This window comes from Protobothrops mucrosquamatus, unplaced genomic scaffold (genome assembly GCF_001527695.2).
Source record: "Protobothrops mucrosquamatus isolate PMUCROS unplaced genomic scaffold, P.Mucros_1.0 scaffold557, whole genome shotgun sequence".
NCBI lineage: Eukaryota > Metazoa > Chordata > Lepidosauria > Squamata > Viperidae > Protobothrops > Protobothrops mucrosquamatus.
In genome coordinates, this window is record NW_015386860.1 from 28,778 (window position 1) to 54,097 (window position 25,320).

Below are 25,320 nucleotides of genomic sequence, written 5' to 3' on the forward strand. Positions count from 1 at the left end.
TAACAGTAGACACTTCTAGGCAGTGATCACAGTGAAGGAGTCAGTCCGTTCATTTTGTAACTGGGCCTAATCCAAAGTATTTTGCTCCCAGGTTCGATCTATGTTATGATAAATTTAAACAGGCAATTCAGTGGGAACGCCTTTTTCTGACAGGAGAAGCAGACAATATGCCAAATAGACAGAGCTTCATTTCTTCATATGATTTTTTTTGGTGGAGATACAAATAAGACCAGGCTTTGCAGGTTAGCATTGACATTTTGATATGGAATTACCTTTACAACTTTTCAGATATTGTATATGAGCTGCTGGGGGGCCGAATGGGATTACGTTGGAAGGGAAGGGTTAATTGCCTAAAGGCAGTATAGAAATACTTTAGCTTATTTGTTTTCTATTTGCAGATCTTTAATGGGAGAAAGAGAAATTACAGAATAAGCTGTTCAAGCAGTAGATTAGATATGATGAAGGACAATGGAGGAAGGAAAAGGAAGAAAAAAATAAATAAAGAGAGGCTGAAGTGGCGTTAGCTGTAGGCAGAGCAACTTTTGCTGCAGAATGATTAGGCATGAAGGTGGGGATTAAAACGGTCTTCTTTGTTTTGAACTGCAGCAGCAACAGGATTTTCTCCCAGCTGGAGTAGAAGTGAAAAGAAATACTGTGCAGGGCAGTATTTTTGTAGAGAGAAAAGAAACTTCATTAAGGTGAGTTTCTATTATACAGAAGAAAATTGTCCGTGGAATAAGGTAACTTGAAAATATTTTAGGATGGAGTGAAAGCAGTCCATCTAGCAATGCCTTTTCAAATTCAGTGTTTGTTCCTTTTCTCTTTTAATACTTTAACTGAAATTTTTAATCTCCATAGTAAAAAAACTAATACAAACTAAACTGGAAAGAAAAAGTTCAGAAGCTGTAGAAAAAAGAAAAACAATCAAAAAATGAAATAAAAATAGAGAAATAAAGAAACAACAAAGACAGTAAGAAATAAGTAACTTCCCACCTTCATCACGCTGAACATAAGCTAATATAACCTTTCAACCTCTTTTAAAGTTAAAATGCTTTTATCCCCATAATCTAACTTTTATTTAGGTCCAGAAATTGACCTATTTTCAATCCTGTTTCAGCAAAAACTCCATTAGGAATGGCTAGAAATATCAAATTTATTCCTGATCCAATTCTGCAACTTTATATTCCTTCTTTGCTTTTCTTAATCTTAGAAACATAGAAGAATATTGACCTTTAAATCATTCCAACGGCATCTCAGTATTTGACCTTTCATGAATGTTTGGCATTTAAGAGGGGTCTTTAAAATTTATCCACTGAAATCTCTATGTTTTCTGAAATTTTAGTTAATTAACATTTCATTCAATTAAAAAAAAACAACCTATTTAAAATAAGAAAAGGTTATAGCCAGCTTTTAATTCTATTCTGCCTTTGGTTCCCTCTAGTGTCCATTTTCAATATTCATCTAGCCTCCGTTCCTAATATAGATTGTGACTCAAGACAGCTCAAAAAGAACAAAAAACAGACACTCCCAAACAATCAATATAATTAAAAAACAAAAGCCTTAAAATGCTATTAAAATAATCAAAACTAATAAAAACAGCAGCAAATACAGGAGAGCACATTCTGAGCTTACACATAGGACAGCCATTTAACCCTTCCATTAGAAGCAAGAAATTAGATGATGGGATTTATCAGATGAAATATCTAAAGACTAAACACTTGTTTGAATATGGTTAAAGAAATAGAAAAATTCTGGAGGGGAGGGGCCCCTCAAGTAACATAGTATTTTTTTTATGATATGAGAAATATAAAAATGTGGGAATGGTTTATATGAGGGAAATGTCTTAGATATTTAAATATAATGCATTTTGAGAAAATCTCAGTTGATAAGAATGTTTTGAATAGATTCAAAAGATTAGATGATTGGACTTATTAGATGGAATATTTAAAGATTAAACATTGGTATGAAGATGGCTAAAAAGAACAGAAAAATTCTGGATATAAATGTATTTTAGTTTAAGAGGAGTATGTTTCTTAAGTAGTATAGTATTTCCTTTTTTTCTCTTTTCTTTCTTTTTTCTTTTCTTTTTCTTTTTCTACTCTTCTTTTTTGTTCTTTTTTAAGATACGGAAAATGTAAAATTGATGGGATGGCTTGTATGAGGAAAAAGACTTAAATACTTAAGTGTATTAACTTTGAGAAAATTTTAATGATAAGAATGTATTGAACATTGAGGTGAAAACAAATCTAAATATGAATTTTGAAAACAAGATTTATGATGAGGTAATTAAGATGATTAATTAGAAAAGAAGCTTTATAATAATGTTGTGGTTACTTGTAGAAATACTAGAAAAATGTTTATATTTAATTTTTATCTATCAAAATACTAAGAAGTGTACTAATTTAAGGTTGGCAAAAGAGAACATCATTGGAAGAAGAGAAAATCAAGGAAAACTACTATGTGGATTATGGAATTATAGAAATTAATTATTATTGATTGTTTTTAAATATAAACCCAGACGACACAATGTTTACCAAATATTAAGGTGACTATGTTAAAAAAATTAATAAAATATATTAAAAAAATACATCAAACAACCGAAGGATCAAAGCATAACCTTGTCTTACTCCCAGTTTAATGTTGCATTATTTGCTAAGAATTCCCTTTATTCTCATGCATGCCTTGCTTCCATTCTATATCACTTTTACCCAGGGCTTTTTTTGTCATAGAACGCCCAGAACGGAGTTCCGGCACCTTTTCTGGATGGAACCTTGTAGGGTAGGCAAGGCAGGTTGTATGATGTGTGTAAGTTCCGGCACCTTTTTTTTTTTTTTTTAGAAAAAAAGCACTGCTTTTACCACATCCAGTAACCCATATTCAGCTCCATATTTATGTAAAGTATTGCGTAATTCAAGACTATTCACTTTATCTATATTTTTTCCAAAACAACAATTGCACAGTACATTTTCTGAGATTTATACATTGAAGAACAGAAATAAGATCTGTGCCCCACTGCCAGGCATAAAACCTTTCCTTTCCCAAATTTTCCTCATTGTCATTGTCATCCCTGAAACATGATAGCACTGTTCCAATATTTGAGGGGCTCCTACAAAGATGAGGGGGTCAAACTATTTCCCAAAGCACCATAAGGCAAGACGAGAAACAATGGATGGAAACTAACCAAGGAGAGAAGCAACGTAGAACTAAGGAGAAATTTCCTAACGGTGAGAGCAATCAACCAATGGAATAGCTTGCCTTCAGAAGTCGTGGGTGCTCCATCGCTGGAGGCTTTCAAAAAGAGACTAGTCAGCCATTTGTCTGAAATAGTATAGGGCCTCCTGCTTGAGCAAGGGGTTGGATTAGAAGACCTCCAAGGTCCCTTCCAACTCAATTATTCTATGTTCTGTGAAACCCTTTCAATCAGAAATGTTATCAAATTCTTTCCCAGGCACATTAAACAAACTAACTCCCTTGCAGTCTGCATTTACTTGTGAGATTTCCATCTCTATGGAGAATGTATTCTTCCCATTGTGAAGAATAGACACCTTTCTCACACACACACCTTAAACAAGTTGCTTTGTCAATCTATAAACAGACCACACCCATATTTTAACATGTCCCTAGGGATGCTATCTATCTATGCAGCTGAATTCTCACGAGATTTATGACTTCATTTTATACATTTTATACATTATACATTGTATACATTTTATTAGAAATAAATTTAGTAACTGATTATATTAAATGCATTTATATTTTATCTTGCAATTCATCAGGAAATCCAAAACTTGCAAAATATGTCTGGGAAACCCAAATTGACCTATTTCAACGGCAGAGGACTAATGGAATCCGTACGCTGGCTCTTAGCAGCAGCTGGAGTTGAGGTTTGTTTCTTCTATTTTTGTCAGCCCTGTAAGGTAGGCCAGACTAAGAAACCAAAGCCATATAGATCAGGACTACTTTCATTCTTAGGGTATCAGGGTTCAAAATCCAAGAAAGACATGTGATTTTTCTAAGCAGATTTTTTTTTATTCTTCCTTACCCATAGACAGATTCTTGACAAACTAAAGCATGGCAACACCCCCTCCCAAAAGGCATATACTCTGGAACTATTGGGAGAAATCCCTTTTAACCCTCTTTCCCTCACACAAACCATCTGAACTGAATTGTTACTTGTTGCTCTGGAATGCACCTCCTCCCTCCTAGGAATCCAGAGTACATCCCCATCACAAATAGCTATAGTAATTGAAACTTGCAAGTCTGAATATGCTTCCTCTTCCCTCACTTCATCTTTGTGTGAAGTAGGGCAAGAACTCAGACATTAACTCAGATTGGTTTTTTGGAACAGGCTCAAACCCTGCTTATTTAACTGCTGCCCTGGTAGCAGCTCTTTCCCCACCCTTCAAAGCCATTATCTCTTCCCTCCACAGTGAAGAAAGGTGAAATTGGGGCCTTTTTTTGCCTTGAGATTTGATCTAAAGTTTTCTCAATTGACCACTCACATGGGATCATTCTGGGGATGGGTAAAAGACTGAAGTATCCTGCCAGCACACACACACAGCCGTTCTTTTTTCCTTTTGTTCTTATAGCAAGTACCAAATCTAGATCACAAAGGTGTGGCTGAATCTAGGTGGGAGCAAAAGGTTTCCTCTATCTTTTTGCTGCCATCCAGTGGTCATTGTTAGTTTTGCAGCTTAGATCTGATAGCCCTACTCAAGGGTAGGCAGAGGCCAAATCTTTCCCCTGATTTGGGTCAAAGGAGTGGAGGTTAAGGAAGGAGTTAAGAGATGAAATGCAAGAGTTAACTTTTCCCCCTTGAACCAACTTTTCTCATTTGGGGGATTATGAAGCCCCCAAAGGTATTTTAAGCCGAGTTTTCAAAATTGTGTACCCTGTGATACAAAGTTAAAGCAGTTTTTTCCCCCTTTTTCCAGTTTGAAGAAGTATTTTTGGAAACAAGAGAACAGTATTTGAAATTACGTGACGGTAAATACAGCAACTATTCTTTAGCTATGATCACTGAAATAAGTTTGTTATACTATTCAGCTCAGAACTGTAATAATTGGAAGTTTTTGCTTTGATTTAGTGATATGCTAATAATAAACAAGGCTATACTTGAAAGAGATTGATTAATTAATTCAAACTTTTCAGTAGTTTTTTTTTTTAAGAACTGTTGCTTCTTCCAACTCATTTAAGGACATGGTTTATTTGTTTATTTGTTTTACTACTGATAACTGAAGAGGTGACTTGGGGACTTGCCCTTGAATGAGATCGGGATGACTGCGGAGACTCGGGAGGCGAGAGGGAATAAAAAAAGTTCAAGATGAAAGCTACACAATTTAAGCCCTACTTATTTTTTACATGTGTTGCAGTGTGGTGGAGCATTGATCATTCATTTATTCATTCATTTATTCATTTGTTCGTTCGTTTGTTCATTCATTCAAAACATTTATATAGCCACTCATCTTCCAACAAATTCTGGGTGCCCCCAATTAAAAGTTAAAACAACATATAAAATCATATTGAAACTCTAAAACTAAACATATTAAAGCATAAAAACCATTAAAAACAACAAAGACTTGGTGCCAAGTCGAACTTCTAATGTGAAATTATTCAAGCTTCTCCCAGCACTTGGAGGAAAAACTTTATGGGAGGGTAAGAGGGTGGAGGCCTGCCAAACTTCAGGAAAAAGAAGGTTTCAGAGGGCAGAGGCTGCCATAGAAAACCATGAGGTCATTGCTGCCTTTTGGGCTTTTTGCTCCCCGCCCCCTGTGCACTCATGGATCCTTTGAGTGGGGTAGAAAAAGAAAGGAAAATAGGAGGCTTAGTGAGCGGGAACCAAAACCATTGCCAAGAAGGAAGAGGATGGAAAATATACAAAGACAGGACTTTTTTGAGCTGCATTCATCCTAAATTAATGTGAATTTGTTTTCTACCTTCCTCCAGTAAACACACTACTGTCCATCATTAACTATATCTACAGTTTGACAGTGTTACCAACATCTCTGCAATCCCAACTACCAAGAAATAAAATATCACTGCTGGGGGTTAGTATTGTCAAAATGTGTACTTTTTACAGTGCCAAAATGATTTCCAAAGATTCCTTTGAGAAGGAGTCAAAACAAACATTGTAACTTTGAACAGTCGCTAAACAAACTGTTGTAAGTCGAGGACTACTGGATACAGTATGGTTTTACCAATACAGTTAGAGAATAGCAGAGAGAGAGAGATGCTATCCCGTGAAGGAAGGGCACATTCCAAAATCTGCAGCTGTCACCATCAGGGACTACCTCGTGGAATCATTGTTGCTCTTCTCCTCTCTCTGTCCACCGTGAGAAAAGTCATCTCCAACAGATACAACGGAGTGTAGTGTTTGTTTATCTGTGGTCTACATGAAAAGACAAGTCATTTGCGTTCACATGTTGTATAATGAGCGGCCTGCTGCAACCTGCATTCTCCTCAGTTTGACTTTGTGAGCCACATCAAGAAGCAGAATGGTGAAGTTGCCCCCGAGAAGCAGGTCTTGGGAACTGGCAGCAAAGGATTGGCAGAAAAAAGTGGTGATTTTCCAAGGTAGTCGCTAGCCAGGACATGCAGTGGAGAAATCTGTGCCAAGAGTGCAATTTGCTATGTATCTGGAGCAGGTGGAGGTTTCATTTCAATCAGCTGCTAAAATCAAGGATGTTGGACATGTCTCATCATGTCCAAACATCAGATAATGCAATGGAAGAGAATATTTGTAGCTCAGGGGTGAAATGTGGAATTTTTGGTGCCCTCTGAGGACTCCCCGCTCCAGATAATAGTTTGTGGGTCCTGCATCATGCAGCTTTCTTAACCAATTGTAAAGCTTCCCTCCCTCCCATCCAGTTATTCAGAAGGAAATGTGAATCAGGGATAAAGGGCAAGCACGCATCAGTTCACTGCTTCTTTACAATAAACGAGGATAAGGTGGGGAACGTGGGCGTGGCACTTTACTGGTAAATTAGGTTGAACATGTTTTACCTGTAGAAATTTGAATATGAGTGAAATTTGAGAAATAGGTGAGCAGATGATCTGTGCAAGGTGTTTGTTGTGCACATGGCTGACTTCTTAGCAACCAAATCTCATGCTTTATGCAATTTTATAATAGAAATAGAAATCTGTTTGTGGGGATATGTGTGCATTGTTGTATAGAACAGGGGTCCCCAACCCCCGGTACGTGGACCGGTACCGGGCTGCAGCATGCAGAAAGGGCTAGAGTAAATATTCCTAATAACAGGTACTATTCTCTTTTTTTGAGCTTGGCGGAATCTACTTTTAAATCTGCAGCAACATTTGGGATGCAGTTTTTGTTTCATTTTGCATAAAGAGCTATTATATTTGCTAGTTGATTAAATTTAGTCAGGAAGGTAGGTCATATGCTAGCATCCATCTAGCATATTGTCTCTGTAAAATTACTCTACTGCAACCTAGACCTGGTCAGTGATGCTGTGTTTTCCTTTCTTTTCTCTTCTCCCCTTTCCTACAGGTGGATGCTTGCTGTTCGATCAAGTCCCCCTGGTGGAGATGGATGGGCTAAAGTTGGTCCAGACCAAGGCTATTCTCAATTACATTGCAGGGAAATATAATCTCCTTGGGAAGGATCTGAAAGAACGAGCACAGTACAGTATTGTGATTCATCATCTTAGACTTGATTCAAAGTCTCTGCTCCAATATTACAATATTACTAAATTTACTATTTATTATTTGTTATTTATTCTACTAGCAATTTTTTAAAAAAAGACTCAATGTATCATACAGCCAATTAAATGTCCACAGTAAACACCGTTTAAATCCGAATGGTAAATAATATAATATCATAATAATAATAACTAAATAAATCACGTGGCCAAAGCGCAAGACAAAGATAGCCAGAGCAACAGCTGAAAAAGAGCACTGCCTGGTACTAGCAGAAGTTTCTCCTGGGAAGAATGTGCCAGATGGGCCAATTCAGAGAGATCCGTATGAATCATGAAGGGGATCAAGAGTCAAACCAGGATTTTGAATTTCATGTGGAAATCTAATGGCAGCAATGGAGTTACCAAATCACGGGTGTAATCTGCTCTTGATGAATAATGTTGGCCAATAATCAGACTAAGGCATTTTGTACAAAGTACAGCTGATGTGCGATTTTTCAGAGCATCCCCCACATGCAATGAATTGCGGTAGTCTAGTCGGAAAATGATGAGCTGCCATTGCAATTTTTTTGTGATCCAGGTAGGGCTGTAACTGTCGTACCAGCCAATGAATCCAAGACAAGTGTTAAATCCCACCTCACGCTTCATGGACACCTCCCCATCCCTCCCTCCCCATAAAAAGGTGCATTTTGAAAAACTAGTAGGTTAAATGCCAAGTTATAACATTATGTGTATTTTGGCTTTCTACCTCAAGCCACTTGTACAGCATGCTTTTTTACAAGGATGTCACCTTTGACTTCTTGCATAATTTGGCCGTCTGATTCTATCCATTGGAGCCGCTAACTTTTTTTAAAAAAACCTTTGCCATTACCTTTGACCTTTCACAGGGGAGCCAAGCTTTTTCAAAAGAGAATAAATCAATTACCTTCCATGGTAAAAGAGCAATTTACTATTCTGGACTGCTATCCAGCAACCTGACTAACAAAAGAAAGATCAAAATCAATTTTAGAGAATCTTTAATTTTATCTGCAGTACAGCTCTTTTGTCTTTCCTTGCAGAATATAATACACATTTTCTCTTTCTTTGCTACAAGCAAACTCCACAATCGCATTCAAGACTTGTTCTGAATGTCCTCATTTTGGTCTGATTGCCAATATCAATATTGGCTTTGCCTGTCTGATCCTGCCCTTGTCTTGCTGACAATCTATGGCTATGGGGTTTTGTGTGTGTGTGTGTGTGTGTGTGTGTGTGTGTGTGTGTGTGCGTGTGTGTGGAAATGAGACCAGAGGTAACAATACCAGCTCTGGGCACAATCACACAAGCAACAGAGTCAAGGTGGAACTGGAATGGTCTGGTTTGCAGCTTTTCTGCTAACAAATGAAATAATTGCGAAAGGGGACAGAATTCTATCTTCACAATTAATTCCTTTGTCCATAGAATTTAGGGAGCAACGGTTATGCTGGCATAGAAAATTTCGGAGCAGGAAATGTTACACTTTTGGGATTTTAGAAAATGTCCTGGTTGGGGAACACTGTGCCATAGTATAGAACATGTGATATGTATCCTGTAATTTTATTATTTTTTCAAATAATTTTACTGGAAGTTTGAATAAAACAATAAAAGACATTAGAGGCTAAGATAAAGAAAAAAATGATAAAAATGTTTAAAGAGAATAGAAAGCCCTCCTGCCCTTGGAAAATGATTCCTGAACCCCTTTGTGATGAGTTAAAAACAACTCCCTAATCTCTTCACCTCTTCTTGGGTAACAAATATAAAACTCTTCATCCCATAACCCTTTTGTTAACAATAGACAAATCGAATAAGTAACATCTTCTTTGGCTCACTTGCTGACAATCTATGGCTATGGATTGCTACAAGCAAACTCCACAATTACATTCAAGACTTGTTCTGAATGTCCTCATTTTGTTCTGATTGCCAATATCAATATTGGCTTTGCCTGTCTGATCCTGCCCTTGTCTTGCTGACAATCCATGACTCAGGGTTTTTTTTTGTATGTGTGTGTGTCGAAATGAGACTAGAGGTAACAATACCAGCTTTGGACACAATCACACAAGCAACCGAGTCAAAGTGGAACTGGAATGGTCTGGTTTTGCAGCTTTTCTGCTAACAAATGAAATAATTGCGAAAGGGGACAAAATTCAGTCTTCACAGTTTATTACTTTGTTCATAGAATTTCAGAAGCAATGGTTATGCTGGCTTGGAAAATCTAGGAGCAGATTATACTTTTGGGATTCTGGAAAATCCTGGTTGGGGAACATTGTGCCGTAGCATAGAAGATGTGATATGTATCCTGTAATTTTATTATTTTTTCAAATAATTTTACTGGAGGTTTGAATCAAACAATTAAAGATATTAGAGACTAAGAGAAAGGGAAAAAAATGATTAAAAAATGTTTAAAGAGAAAGCCCTTAGAAAATGACTCCTGAATCCCTTTGTGATGAGTAAAAACAACTCCCTAATCTCTTCACCTCTTCTTGGGTAACAATATAAAACTCTTCATCCCATAACAATAGGAAAATCGAATAAGTAACATCTTATTTGGCTCACTTATCAGCCATACGGAGCTCTAAGATTTTACCATTAACTGACATATATAAAACTCAGCATTCCACTTTCACCTTTTAGCTGTAACAAAATCCCATTTAAAAGTCACTAGAAGGTCCCAACATCCTAATACAAACAAAATGTTAAACCCCAGTTTAACATGACAAAAAGGGGCCATTTCCCCCTTTATAAAAGACAAACCAATACACAACATCTTATTTTCAGATACACATTTCCTACCTCCATTCTCTAAGCACAACCACAGTTCACGATCCCAGCATCCCAATACAGACAAAAAATAAATAACAATAGCACTTAGACGTATATACCACTTTACAGTGCTTTACAGCCCTCTCTAAGCAGTTTACAGAGTCAGCATATTGTCCCAAACAATCTGGGTCCTCATTTTACCGACCTCGGAAAGATGTAAGGCTGAGTCAACCTTGAGCTTGTCAGGATCGAACTCCTGGCTGTGGGAATGCAGAGTTAGCCTGCAATACTGCATTCTAACCATTGTGCAATCACGGTTCCTTACAATATAGCAAAAAGAAATAATTTTCCTTTAAAAAATATAATCTCAACTTAAGCTAAAGATAAACAGTAAACTTTAGAACTAGTTTAAGTATTAAACATTATAATTACATAAAATAGCTATTAGGAGGAAGCTTTTCCATCCTACCCATTCTAGGCAAATCCAATGAAATATCAATAATCTAGAATCACTCAGAGTAACAATGTAATTTATTTTATCCCTAATGGAATAAACCAAGTTTATAGTGGTTTTTTTTCTTTTTTCTTCTTCTTCATATAAGACATTTTTTCTCTCTCTGCAATCCATTGTTCCTTATTATAAATTTCTTTAGTTCCTTAAACAGTCTTTTGTAAATCCAACAAAGAGAAATTTTTCCAATTATTCTCTGAGATTCTCACTTTTATTTCCTTCTTGATTTTTAGAACCTCATCCAGTATATCTATTTATAGATTTTTATTCATAGTGTTCATATTCTCTTTAAGTAAATTTTATTCGATTTCTTGTTCTGTGAAATCTTCATTTGGTAACAGAAATGAAGCTCTCTAGAAAACACAATATAGGTTCAATTTCTTGGTTGAGATCTCTTTGCAGTTCTTCAAAGACGTCTTTGTCTTCAAAGATATATCAATGTAAATATCGATATAAAAATGTTCAGACTTTAGAAAGAGTATAGAGAAGAGCAACAAAGATGATTAGGGGACTGAAGGCTAAAACATATAAGGAACGGTTGCTGGAATTAGGTATGTCTAGTTTAATGAAGAGAAGGACGAGGAGGGACATGATAGCAGTGTTCCAATATCTCAGGGGCTGCCACAAAGAAGAGGGAGTCAAGCTATTTTCCAAAGCACCTGAAGGCAGGAGAAGAAGTAACGGATGGAAAGTAACCAAAGAGAGAAGCAACCTAGAACTAAGGAGAAATTTCCTGACAGTTAGAACAATTAATCAGTGGAATGCTCCATCATTGGAGGTTTTTAAGACGAGATTTGTATGGAATGGTATAGGGTTTCTTGCCTGAGCAGAGGGTTGGACTAGAAGACTCCAAGGTCTCCTCAAACTCTGTTATTCTGTTATTTATTCCCAAACATTGTTATAAATTGCTTATCTTTTAACTCCAAGCTCAAAAATAAATTTCCTTTTCTACAAACATACACTTCATTTTTTGAAAACTAATTTCAAAATCTTAATATTTAAAGTTCATATATTTAAAGTTTTTGAATCCTCAGAACTTTCTGTAGCCAAGACCTTACCTTTTGCTGTTTATTTTAAGTTCTTAAAAAATTAAGAGCACTCATTCTCCCAGTGTTTCCAATCATATCATTCTGAAGATCTTAAATCTATTAATAGGCATTCTATTTGATATACCTTGTTCTTGGTACAATTGCTTTTCTTGGGCAATTGTCTTCAGAAATTTCCTCTTCAGTCCCTGTTGCAGTGGAGTTGTCCTTCATCTCTAAGCTCTTCATCAGCGAAACATGTAAGCGAGGGCAAAAGAAGAAGTATGTTTTTAATATACATTTGAGTCCATGCTCACGAAGACTAAGTTTTAACTCAGTGCACAGCCTGCCATCTTGCCCTGAATTAGTTTTGGTTAGAGGACAGCGTCTCTGTTTTTCCAGTCTCAAAGGAGAAAAATTGCTATGGCATATTTAAAAAAGCCATCAAATAAAGTATGGCCCCAGACAATGATCCTTTTCAGGAGAATAGGCATTTCACATGTGACTATTGAAGCTGGGGATTAGCTGCTATAACCAAAACAAGACTTCTGCAGCAAGCCAAGATGACATCAAAATGACAACATGTCCGGTGACGTGACACAAATCTTCCCATTAGGTATTTGAGAGTCCCAGTGTCTGACACAAGTATGTAAATGACAGTAAGCTAAGTTAAATTTAATGCTTGTTGAAGTGTGATGTAACATTTCTCCTGTCTATCTTCAAAGAATTGACATGTACGCGGAAGGCACCATGGACCTGATGGGCCTTGTTTTGTACTACCCCTTTTCCTCACCTGAGCAAAAAGAGAAGCAACTTGCTGCCTTTATCGAAAAGGCCATGACCAGGTACCTCCCAGTCTATGAAAAGGTAGGCCCACCTGTGACATTTCTTCTAGCAGCTATCCCTTCATTAAGACAAGTGGTGGGGCCCTTTAAAGGACATTAACGTTGCAAGCCTCACTTTTTAATCACTTTTGGAAATTGCCTATTAACCACCTTAAAGGTATTAGAGACTTTTTGCTGATTGAAAAGTTGACATCTTGTGGGTTTGCTTATAGATAACAGATGAGATTTGTGATGAAGAAGTACCTGTTTGTAACCTTATAGGGGATGAAGAGTAACTAAATGATTTTATTATTTTCCTAGCTGATTTTGATTTCTGCCTCAGAATTTAAATAAGTGTGGCAATATATTCAAGGGGTCTTCTTTCTTCTTCTTTACTTCCAATTATTCTTCCATTTTTAGCATTTGATATGTGTACGTGCGTGTTTTATTGTACAGAGAAACTATTTTCTTTGGTCCCCATTGAACAACCATAGGATGCTTTTAGTAGATTATAAGTCATATTTCTTCTGAAGAGAGTAAATTAATGATTAAAAACTTTTGACACAGTTCCGTTAATGTATCTTTTGGTTCAGCTGTAAGGTTTTTATATTTTATAGGCTCTGGAACATCATAAGCAAGAGTTCCTAGATGGTAAATGCCTCAGCTTCGCAGATATACAATTGCTTGAAGCAATTTTAATGTTGGAAGAGAGAAAAGCTGATATTCTTGTGCCATTCCCTCAACTACAGGTAATCTAGTAGTGATTATCATGCCAGCTTTTACTCGCGTAATATAAATGTACATGTTGGTTCTGACTTATGCTGCCACTTAAGTCACAAGTGGGAGATCATAGGAACTGAAGTCCAGCAATGGGGATTTTTCTTGCCTCTATTTTTCGCATAGGAGGGAATTTTCTGAGTGGTTCAAGATCCTCTGCCAGAAGACTCTGGAAGGCCTACTTGAAATATCTGTGTATGACTGAAGGATTTATGATTTTTTTCTAAAATTGTTCATTCCCACCAGTGGATTTACAGGGTTGTTTAGGAACATAGCAGGAAAGGGCTTAATGTATCTCATCTCCCTTGACTTTCTTTTGTGCACCTTGAAGATGGGAACAAGGTGCTTGGATCATCACTTGTCTTTTAGATACAGCTCCCTCGTGACTAATACTGGCTGAAATAGATTTTTTTTTTGAAGATGGTAAATTATGCTTCTTTAATGCCTTTCTCAGCCAAAGGGTGGTGCCATCTTTGATGGAGGCAATTCTACTTCCATTGAAGAAATTATTGCCAGATCCCTCCCTTTTTATTAATTCTAGGGCAATTTCAAATGTGCCATTTCTGGCCAAGGTGGTGAAATGGATAGTGGCCAAGCAGCTCCAATGCTTTCAGATTCAACTGATATTCAATTTCAGGCTGGAGCATGGTGTGAGATGTCAACTGGTTATTTATTTATTTATTTATTTATTTATTAATTTAATTTATATCCCGCCCTTCTCCTTGCGGACTCAGGGCGGCTAACAACCAGATAAAAAAGCTAATCCCAAAAAACTACAGATTAAAAACATAATTAATTCCCCCCATGTTTCTGGCCTCGCTCCCAGCTGGGAAATCTGCCAGATTCCTCTCTCGCCCGGCTTGCCGGCTATCTCTTCCCCCCCCGGGGGATTTCCAGCATCCATGAGGCTGTCTTCAGACAATTTTCTTTTCTTCGCAGAATCTTTTCCAGAACCTCTCAAGATTAGAGGGAGTGGATGGAGTTCGGGACCCCAGATGGTTGTAAAAGGTGTTGAGTTACTCTGATTACTCTGTTACTCTGGTTGCTCTGACAATCTCTTGAGAGAGCACAGTGGTACCATTTCTCTGCTTAGGTTCCTGGATTGGCACCTTTGAATGACATTTACCATGGATTCCTTCCAAATTACCATGGAAAGTTGGAACCATAATCACAGGTCCTGTCTTATCTCAGGGGCAGATTTCAGATAGTGTTCTTGGCAGTCCTTGAGTTTTTATTCACCCTCCCCCTCTGAGCTTTTTTATATCTATGCGAATGGGTTGGGAATGATGACCAAAATGTACCAGGCTTTCTAGTGGGTGTCTGTTCACCTGGATTGCAGACTGCAGGAGTCGAGTAGACTAAAGCTGAATCCAAAAGATGCAGTGTACATGATAGGTGGGGGAGACTTAGTTCAAAGAGATGGGACCTTACTTGCAGTTTCTTCCTGCATTTCATTGGTGTAAACAGAGGTGTATCTTTGATATATTTATATTTGTACATGTTTTTGGAAATTATTTTATTTACAGAGAATGTGTGGTTTATATGTTCAACAGGGTAAATATTGTTTGTTTATTGCTTTAGGCTTTCAAAGCAAGGATAAGCTCTATTCCCACCATTAAGAAATTTCTAGAACCTGGAAGCCAAAGAAAACCAATCGTTGATGATGCTTATGTAGCTGTTGTGCTGAAGGTTCTTCAGCTGAATTTCTCGTAACATCATGTCTGGTTGCCAGAACATCAGATAATCAAGAAGATTTCCATGAGGCAACAAGAAACCCACTCCAACCTTTACAAGCTGTCCCAAAGGACTCCTTTTATTACTTAACCTCAGATGTTGATACATCTCCCACCCTGGTTTATATGCAATGATGTTTTGCCACAGAGCACTCCCCACCATTGTTTATCATGGCACAGTGCTGCCAGATGTGCTAAATGCATGGAGCTTACCTACCCCTCATCTGGGGGATAATTGAGAATCCTCTTTTTGTTTTCTAAAAGCAAAAGATTATCTGCTGGGACCAAAAACAATAAATGGCTTACTCTTTGGTGCAAATTCTTAAAGTGCATTAAATTTTTGCATTCAAACAATTTGACATAAAGACGTTTTTTCTTTCTCCCCAAAAATGACATTCATTCATTCATTCATTCATTCATTCATTCATTCATTCATTCATTCATTCATGTATCTTCCTTACAGGGATAGAATCATAGGACTGGAAGGAGCCATTGTGCTCAATACTAGAACTCAAATTGTTTGCTTAAAGTTATCCACCACCCACCTCCAGTGGATTCTGGAGTTTAAGCTTTGTTGATAAATGGCTGTGTGATCTCTGCATGAACATACAGTACCTAGCAAAGGGGAAGTGATTTTGGTGTTGAACAGCTCTTATTTTTAGAAAGTTTTTCTGGACCTTCAACTAGAATCTGCTTCCTATAGATAAGTGTGGGTGTTGGTGAGTATAATGTCATTTGATTCCAAAACTCATCAGCCCAGTTGACATAAATAGTAATTAGAACTGAATGGGAGCTATGCTTCATCTGTGAAGGGCCATGGGTTATCCATCACTGCTTTGAAAAGGATTTATCCCAATTTGACTCTTAAAACAAAGGTCAGGTCTGCTCAGAGCTCAGAGCAAATTAGTCTTGATCTTAAATCTGGTAAGTCTAAGAGGCATTGGTTAACATTACTAACTTAAAAATGAGTGTTTCCCAAACCAAATTCCACTGCAAAATTAATTTAATTGTGTTTAACATATATGATTCAAATCTGTTTCTAACTAATTATTTCAAAACGTTTTTTTGGGGGGGGCTGTTGGGTGCACATGGCAGATTGATATCATGAATAGGCATTCCTGGGTACCTCCTAGCCAGGTGTTTGCATGGAAAAATTTGCATGGAGGTCTTCCAATATTCTATTCAGAGTTGGGTAGCTGGATAAATATCTATCTCCAAAACCCAAGAAAGAAATGTTGAGACTCTTCTAAGCAGTGTCTTTTATTGTTGCTCAACTCTAGATAGCTATCTTGCCAAACTAAACTGATTTACTTGCACCATAAAAGATATACCCTGGGAACTATTAGGAAGGAGCCATCTTCACTCTCTTTCTCCCACACAAACCATGTAAACTGTGCTGCCTCTTGGACCTCTGGAATGCACTCCCTCTCTCCTGGGAATCCAGACAACATTCCATCACAATTTTCCATTGATAAGCATTTTGTATGGTGCCTTTTTTGTTGATTCCCTCTAATACTTGACATTGTTCCTTCTGAGGAGCTTATTGGTAAACTGAAATTCAAAGTAAAAAGGAAAGGGGCATCTTCAGGATTTTGAGAGCCTGTCCATCCTTGCCAAAGACCAACCAGCATAGAACCCATCCCATGGCATTTTGGTCAAGTGAGGAGGCTGCTCTGTGAAATGCTTTCTTGTGGCTGGAGAAACAAGCAGGCATTTGAGGCATGGAGCAAAACCCCAACATGCTTTTGTTACTTTTTTTTTTTACTTTTTATTTGGTTATTTTTCTTAATACTTTGGCCACATAATGAGAAAAGAGGACTCCTTGGAAAAGACCCTGATGTTAGGAAAGATTGAAGGCAAAAGGAGAAGGGGATGGAGATGGTTAGATGGTGTCATTGATGCAATGTCATTGATGCAATGAACATGAACGTGGGCAACCTCTGGAGACAGTGGAGGACAGGGGGCCTGGTGTGCTAAGGTCCATGGGGTCAACGAAGAACTGGACATGACTTAGCAGCTGAACGATAGCAACAAAGGTCCTACACTAGGCAAACATTTTAAGCAAACTCTTCACCAAACTGATCCTTCGCCAGCCAAAGGATCCTTTATATAGAGGGCTTTTCTCCATTTACCTGCCTATTGACTGAAGGAGGTTTAGAGGAGGTAGTACCCAAAAAACAAAACACTATGTGCCTTAAATACACCTGCCCAGACAGTTGCATAACCAAGCTGCATCATGCTCTGTGTGAGGGCCACTTTTCCCCAATATGGATTGACTTGAAAGTCAGTTGTTCCGCTGGGGAAAAGGCACTGAAATTGTTCTCTTGGCCACCAATGAAGTTCCTCCTCCATCTGGGCTGTTCCTTATCTCTCTTCGGTCAGAAGGTGGAGCTTGGGAGCTTTATATATTGAAGGTGCACGGAATACCTCACTTGCATTAAGAAGAGCCTGCGTTTACTGAGGCTTCTCAGCGGGTCAGTATTCGAAGGTAGAAACTTGAGGAGAAAGTGGTGGCAGGGGCAATTGTGTAACCTTAAAGTTTGTCTTCTTTTTGCTTATTGATTTAGTGGTGACTAATAAATCAGGATGGAAATGACTGCAAGATTCTTTTCTGAAAGTCCAGAGTTTGTGTTGGGGAAAAGAGCAGAAATATGTTGAGCAGGAGGAGGGATTTGTGAGAAATAAAAACTGTCATGAGTTCATGAGTCTTTGAAACTCACATGCCTTTCCATTTAGGTGAACAAACTTTTACTCTGTTAACCCTTTGAGTAGAATTGCACTAATAAAGACAGGTTGCAATCCTATGCCTGCTTATCTATGAGGTGGGGACATTGAACTCAGTAGAATTTCCTTTGGAGTAAACATATAGTTGATAATGCTAATATTTACTTGTCACTAGTCCAAAAGATAACCAGTTACTCCCAGTGGAATAGATGGGAGGGGAGAAAGAATAAATCATAATTTGAATATTTTAGGAAGAGAATGCTTTTATAGTTAGCTATGCTGGATTGGTCTTCAATTGTTGCAGGTGACAAAGTTTTACAACAGTGAAAATATCATCCCAATAGGAGTGGGGGGGAGATGGAAGAAATGACTATATGTTTCCTCCTACAGAGGCAGATTGTACTGTATATACACCTGCTCAAGATAGCATGCCTTAAAAAAAAAAGATGTTGCTATAAAATTGGTTTTTTGCTAAAACCAATGTATAAAGGAGCATTGTAAAATGTATATTGGTCTGCCTGAGGGTATCTGTATCCTCATAAGATTTATATTTATATATTTAATGTAGCAGGTGCCAGGCCCATAAAACCAATAAAGACAAATAGAGTTATTTCTAAACCGGTTCCTTTATTGTTCCTCGTCTATAGACAAATATTGCCAAATTAAAGCAACTACTTGCATCATTAAAGGTATACTCTGAGAATTGCTAGGAGGCGTCTTAACTCTCTTTCTCAAAGTCAAACTATCTAAACTTCATCATCTCTTATTCCTCTGGAATGCATTCCGTCGCTCCTGGGAATCCAGACCACATTCCACCATACAGGATAACAGTTTAGTAAGACCATGGCTGGAAAACCAAAGCTTCACTACTTCAAAGGAAGAGGGCGAATGGAAACCATAAGGTGGATGTTGGCTGCAGCTGGGATTGAGGTGAGTCTTCCAAACTCCTCTTAATTAATAATGTTTGTGTTGGAATCTATTGCTGCCAAGGTGGCTACATTTTAATTCTCAAATACAAATCTGTAATGAACAAATAAGTCATAAACTTCATGATTATGACATTGTGGAAATCCATATTTTTTTCCTAAAATGTATTAAGTAATTAACTTCCACTACTTGATCATCATTGTGTTTGTGGCTCATTTGTTGGGTTCCTACCTCATGCTAAACTATGTTTCCCTTAGTCATGGTCTGATTTAACCATAGTTGTCACAACTTAACTCAGTGAATCTAGCTATCCAATTTCCTCTTGGAGTATGGAGTTCCTTTTCTTACAAATCTCTGCCAGGGATGGTGGACATGGAGATGAATCTGGCACTTGCAATAATTTTGGAAGCCATAGAAATCTTTTATCTTTTCTGTTTACTAGTTTGAAGAACAATTCATTGACTCAAAAGAAGCACTACAAAAGTTAAAAAACGGTGAGCATATTACCTTGTGTTTGTGTGTGATATACAGCAAAACTGTCTCATAAGACTTTTGATCTAAATATTAAGCAAGTGACATCTTCTCACAAGTATAGGTAAAATATTGAAATTCCAAGCATGCCCTATAATGGAGGTGGGGAATAGTGGCCCCCTTTATGACTTGTGGACTTCAACTCCCAGAATTCCTGAGCCAGCATGGCTGGCTCAGGAATTCTGGAAGTTGAAGTCCACAAGTCATAAAAAGGACATCGTTCCTTACTCCTGAACTGTAAAATTCATCTCTACATCATCTGCCATGCTAATAATTGGAGAGAACCCTTCCATTAATGTGTCCTTTCCCATTTACCAGATGGATGTCTGCTTTTCCAGCAAGTGCCCATGGTGGAAATGGATGGGATGAAGCTGGTGCAAACACGAGCCATTCTCAATTACATCGCAGGAAAATACAACCTCTATGGGAAGGACCTGAAGGAGAGAGCACTGTAATGTAACATTTTATAACTGTTTGCTATACATAAGATAAGGAGGAATGGGCAATTCCTGGCAAATTATGAGAGCTGGAGTATGTTCTGCTGACATACTATGAGTCAGCAATTTTTGATTCTGAATCACCTCCAAGTAGGACAGAAGCCTTCTGCAAAAAGCAATACACCCTCTCAGTTAGAATGAAGTTCATTTGAACAAGATCATTAGTAGTCAGGGCATTTCTTGGCACTATTTAAACCTGGTAAACTAGGTCAATGCTCCTTTCTTAGGTTTTATCTACTTATTTGCTTCTAAAATGGTTTCCCCCCCCCTCTCTCTCTCTGGAGTTGTGCTTCACTGAAAAGATGGCTTTTGAAGATTTTGACGGCTAGTCTTTTTGATGGTCAAGGAGTATGGTTGGGTTGAGTACTTACTAAAGAACATCAGAATTTATAGGAAAGGAACTTTCATCTGGAAAATTCAGGATAAACAGGAACACGTTGCAAGTAGACTTCAGAATCAAGTAGTCCTTGACTTACAACAGTTTGTTTAGTGACCCTTCAAAGTTACAATGGCACTAAAAAAGTGACCTATGACCATTTTTCACAGTTACGACTATTGCAGCAATCCTATGGTCACGTGATCAAAATTCAGGCACCTGGTGTCAAGCCTGTCTTTATGAGATGGTTGCTGTGTCCCAGGGTCACATGGTCACTTTTTGTGACCTTCTGACAAGCAAAGTCAATGCCAGAGGGAAGCCAGGTTCATTGAACAACTCTGTTATTAACTTAAAAACTCCAGTGAATTGCTTAACAACTGTAGCAAGAAAGGTCGTAAAATGGAGCAAAATTCATTTAACAACAGTCTTGCTTAACAACAGAAATTTTAGGCTGAATTATGGTAATAAATCGAGGACTATCTGTACACATGGCTGATTTTAAGCTATATCCATTCTATTAATGAATGAATGAATGTGATACAGGCTTATTGTCAGTATAAAGCAGAAAATACAATACGTGTGAAGAGTGATGATCATTGAAACTTAAATACAAAGTTCTATTGATGCTTTTAATTGATGGTTGCGTAATTGAAAGGAGGAATTCTTTTGTACTGGAAGAATGAACCGAGTCATTCCAACAGCTCCACAGCTGGAATTCAGTGGAGGAAGCTCTGTGTTCACATCTGTCTAGACTCACAGGGATCTTCTTTTCCTTTTCAGAATTGACATGTACTGTGAAGGGACTGTAGATCTCAATGAGGGAATTATGATGCTTCCCTTCAAGCCAGCTGACACCAAGGAGAAGGAGTTACAGACAGTCCTGGAAAAAGCCTCCACCAGATATTTCCCAGTCTATGAAAAGGTAGGGAGCAAAAGGTGATGGACATGGTTATTTCAGAAACGGAATACAACAAACAGCAGCAACAACAGCAAAACCCTAGTCTCTCTTTCCAACCTGGTGTAGACCAGTTGGGAATGCTGGGAACTCTCCTCAGTGAGAGTACAGTTCTGCCAACTTCCTCCGTATCTTCAGTAAATGCTGTCCTCCGAAGGCATGGCAGAAATGTTCATTCAGAAGCGGAGTTTACAAACAGATATCTATCTGACCTTACCATCAGGTGGAAAGGACACTGCTCCCAGCAAAGAGCTTTTGAATATTATGAAACACAGGATGGGGTCAATGTTGGGTTTTAATTTACAATTATATGTGTTTAACTGCCCGATAGACAGAGAGATGCTTGTGAAACATTCTGTCAGAATAGTAATGAATACTAATCAACTTATTGTAAGATATCTTTCTCCTGATCAGGAAGGTTTACAATAATGGCTGGAGCAGGAAGTACAAAATCATGCATTGTTCCAAAATGTAACTTTCTTCACTATTGAAATACTGTATGTCCTATATTTTCACAGTACTTGGTCTGAGTATAATTTTGTATACTTTAATCTTAGCATGGCACCACTGAAACACACACAAGGATGCTCTGCTTGTGCATCTTTTTATTCTTCAATTACCAAGAAAGGGAGACCACAGAATGATGAACCTAACTGTCCAGTTGCCTATGTCATATCACTTCCATGTGCTGCATGAGACATCCTGGAAAATACTTATAGAAAAGAGGTTACTTTACATGACCTCTAAAACCAATAGGGAAAATGTTCAGACTCTTTTATGAAACTTTTATGGATACAGAATAAGAGAGTTACAATTTGCTTTTCTCCCATTTTGCTTTTTTTCACATAATGCATTTGAGTTCCTGGAGGCCATAAAGAAAAGTAGAATCCCTCTAAGCCAGAGGTCCCCAACCTTTTGGGCACCAGGGACTAGTTCCAGGAAGAGAGGTTTTTCCGCAGACCGGAGGGTGCATGGTTTTGTGTGCTGCCTACATCTCGCGGATGGGGCTTGGCTTGTTTGTGCGGACCGGTTGCTGGCATGCTCTAGCCCAGTACTGGTCCATGGACCAGGGGTTGGGGACCCCTGCCCTAAGAGGACAAGGACAAATGAAGAACTGCATCCCACTGGATATTTTGCAAAATTGAAAAGTGGGCTATGAGGCGGTTCTGCTCATTCTCTGTGCATAGGATGACATTTTAGTTTTTCTAAAGAAACCCTTGATACGTGTCTCTTGAAATTAAAGGTCAGTTTGTAAGTTAACATTAAAGAAAAAAAATCCACTCGCTCCCTGTAAAAGGATGGCACCGTCTCCAGTTGGCTAACTTGCAGGTTCTTCAATATTGAATATATATCTAAAATACAATAAGTCTTTAACATGTTTTATGCTCTGAAGGTGCTCAAAAATCATGGACAAGACTTCCTTGTAGGAAAACAGCTTAGCAGAGCAGATGTTCAACTGCTTGAAAGCATTTTGATGGTGGAAGAGTTGAAGGCAGATATTCTCTCAACATTTCCTCTATTAAAGGTAAGCAACTACTCTTGTAAGCAATAAAACAATAGAGGTAAGCAAGCAGTAAAAACATGCAGCACAACACCAAATCAAAATCCCATCAGTTCCTGAATCATGTTCTCCAAATGGTAATGACAGAAGTGTAAGGTAGTTTGCTGTACCAGGCATAATAAGGTGGTGGTCATTTCAGCTGCCACTCAAAATCAATCTGCCGGTAATAATTATATCTCATAGTTAGTTCCCCTGGTATGTTAGTACACATCAGGCCGATAGTGAAAGATAATGTGCAGTTATTCTTATACTAGACCCTAATTCAAATCTGGGTCTCTTTTTTTTCAGTTACAGCAGCTTCTGCCCACCTACTAGTTCGAAAATATGCATATATGGAATTCTAATTCTTTATAGTATTTACTAGCATTTTAATGCATATCTTCAACCTTAATGGATACAGGCAATATGCATAGGCTAAAATTTATGAAAAAATTATTAGATAAATGTTCCTAGGTACTAGATAAATGTACCTAGACTCTCTAGGTGTTATGAACTATAATTTCCATCTTCCTTCAGTGATGACATGTTGACTACAGCTTTTGGAATGTAAAGCAAATCTGAGTCCCAGGCTGGTGTAGTGGTTAAAGCACCAGGCTAGAAATGAGGAGGCCATGAGTTCTATCCTGCTTTAGGTAGGAAGCCAGATGGGTGACTTTGGGCCACACAAAGCCCTAGAAAGCAGGCAAGGCAAACCACTTCTGAAAACTCTGCCAAGAAAAACTGCAGATACTTGTCCAGGCAGTCGCTAGGAATCAATGCTTACTCAAAACCACACACACGAAGCAAATCTTTTAACCATTTTTTTTAAATCATGGAAGCTTGTGTTGACAGATATGCCTCTTTTGATTATTACAGTTTGCAACCAAGATCAAAAGCAGCATTCAAATAAATGAGTCTTCAGAATATAATAACTGCTGGTTGTTCAGATGACAAAATGTCAATTAACATTTTTTAAAAAATGTAAAAATTCATTTTTTTCCTTCCTTTTTTCCTTTTTTTAGGCTTTTAAAGGAAGACTAAGTAATATTCCCACAATTAAGAAATTTTTGCAGCCTGGCAGTGCACGAAAACCTCCAATGGATGAGAAAACGGCAGCTGAAGCAATAAAAGTTTTCCAATAAATTTTGGCTGGGAATCTGGGACCAGTCACTGCTGTAGATAGAAATGCTGACTTTAGATGAGGCAGTAACTGTACTTCAAGTGTGTAAGGGAATATATATCTTTGCAGCTCTGTATTTCAGGATCAATCCACATAATTACAGTGGAAAGCTGAATGAGCAGTAGAAAGATCAAGCAGTAGAAAGATCAAGAGAAGTAAAGATGAAATGGGTACAGTACAGTACCATTAAACTAACCTGAAATAAAATATTCCAAACCAATATTTATTTGATTATTTAATAGAATTAAGCTATGAGTAATGTGCCTGAATTGACACATTTGACACAGTGAACATGAATTTGGGCAAACTCTGGGAGGCAGTGGAGAACTTGGGGGGGGGGCTGGTGTGCTGTAGTTCATGGGGCTGTGAAGAGTCAGACAGAACTTAGCAACTAAACAACATGTCTGATCTTCCATTAACACTTTAAGAAGACATTAGCCGCCCAGAGCCTCTTGGTAGAGAGATTGGCGACATAAACATTTAATCAACCAATCAGTCAATCAAACAATCAAGCAATCAATCAAGCAATATTATTGCTTAGTGATGGTTTCCATCAAACAGAGAGGATCAGGAACAGAAATTATCTGATTCGTTCAGTTCTATACTATAATGCGGCAGATTTGATTTAATTGAAGATATCAAAAGATTTTATCTTATCTGTGAGAATCTATATACTGCTAAAACTATTGTCATGACCTTTCACTGGTTGAAACAGTGTATCATAAGGCAACCATTTTTGAACAAAGGTACTTCAGATGGGCTAACTTACAGAATATGTCCAAAATCCGGCACTCCTGATTTCTGAAGAAGTGACATTTTGAAAAGTTGTGGCTGCTTCAGACCAACTGGCTCCTGCTGTGCTGCTTGGTTGCTGCAGTCATCTGATCTTCATTGTCAAAATTTTGTGACAGTTTCCCAGCCAGTCTCACAATCCCTCGCTCCCTCCCTTCCCCACCCAGCAGCAATCACTTTCGTTCGTGCTGGGAAGGAAAGGGAAGGAGATTTCTGATGCTCCCTGCCAGTTTCCCACAAGGAAACTCAAATGGGGGATTGGAATTCGGAAGTCATTCCTGCTTTTTTTGCCCTCCCTTGGTCATTTTGTTTCTCTATATAACAATGACCCAGCAGGGCACAGGTTGTCTAGTAAACTATATAAAGAAAAGTCACCTTCCACTTGAGTTCAGCTTCTGGTGACTATATGGATACTTGATTGCATTTCATTAGAGCAGTTCCTTGCACACTAGCAGCAACCAATATATTTGCTTCATTTTTGCATACATTTATATACAA

General features: G+C 37.9%; 2 protein-coding genes across 3 annotated transcripts; both read left to right on the forward strand.

Moving 5' to 3' along the window:
- Positions 1 to 649: 649 nt before the first annotated feature.
- On the forward strand, positions 650 to 15,616 carry LOC107288543 (glutathione S-transferase 3-like). The gene is made up of 7 exons (XM_029284387.1): positions 650 to 698; positions 3,777 to 3,884; positions 4,935 to 4,986; positions 7,508 to 7,640; positions 12,692 to 12,833; positions 13,408 to 13,539; positions 15,149 to 15,616. Exons 2-7 carry the CDS (start codon positions 3,798 to 3,800, stop codon positions 15,278 to 15,280), a joined length of 678 nt encoding a protein of 225 aa, XP_029140220.1. The 5' UTR covers positions 650 to 698; positions 3,777 to 3,797; the 3' UTR covers positions 15,281 to 15,616.
- Positions 15,617 to 17,708: 2,092 nt separating this feature from the next.
- Positions 17,709 to 24,248, forward strand: LOC107288545 (glutathione S-transferase). Of its 2 annotated transcripts, none has more exons than XM_015817171.2 (7): positions 17,709 to 17,788; positions 18,829 to 18,954; positions 19,394 to 19,445; positions 19,801 to 19,933; positions 21,136 to 21,277; positions 22,704 to 22,835; positions 23,873 to 24,248. In XM_015817171.2, exons 2-7 carry the CDS (start codon positions 18,868 to 18,870, stop codon positions 23,990 to 23,992), a joined length of 666 nt encoding a protein of 221 aa, XP_015672657.1. In that variant the 5' UTR covers positions 17,709 to 17,788; positions 18,829 to 18,867; the 3' UTR covers positions 23,993 to 24,248. The 2 variants fall into 2 exon arrangements, with proteins under 2 accessions (XP_015672657.1, XP_015672656.1); XM_015817170.2 differs by having other exon boundaries at positions 17,711 to 17,774.
- Positions 24,249 to 25,320: the final 1,072 nt, after the last annotated feature.

Coding starts and splice junctions, on each gene's coding strand:
- LOC107288543 (XM_029284387.1), top strand. CDS start 3,798: ATGTCTGGGAAACCCAAATTGACCTATTTCAACGGCAGAGGACTAATG. Junction 4,987..7,507: donor GTATTTGAAATTACGTGACG/GTAAATACAGCA, acceptor CCTTTCCTACAG/GTGGATGCTTGCTGTTCGAT. Junction 13,540..15,148: donor TGCCATTCCCTCAACTACAG/GTAATCTAGTAG, acceptor TTATTGCTTTAG/GCTTTCAAAGCAAGGATAAG.
- LOC107288545 (XM_015817171.2), top strand. CDS start 18,868: ATGGCTGGAAAACCAAAGCTTCACTACTTCAAAGGAAGAGGGCGAATG. Junction 19,934..21,135: donor GACCTGAAGGAGAGAGCACT/GTAATGTAACAT, acceptor TTTCCTTTTCAG/AATTGACATGTACTGTGAAG. Junction 22,836..23,872: donor CAACATTTCCTCTATTAAAG/GTAAGCAACTAC, acceptor TCCTTTTTTTAG/GCTTTTAAAGGAAGACTAAG.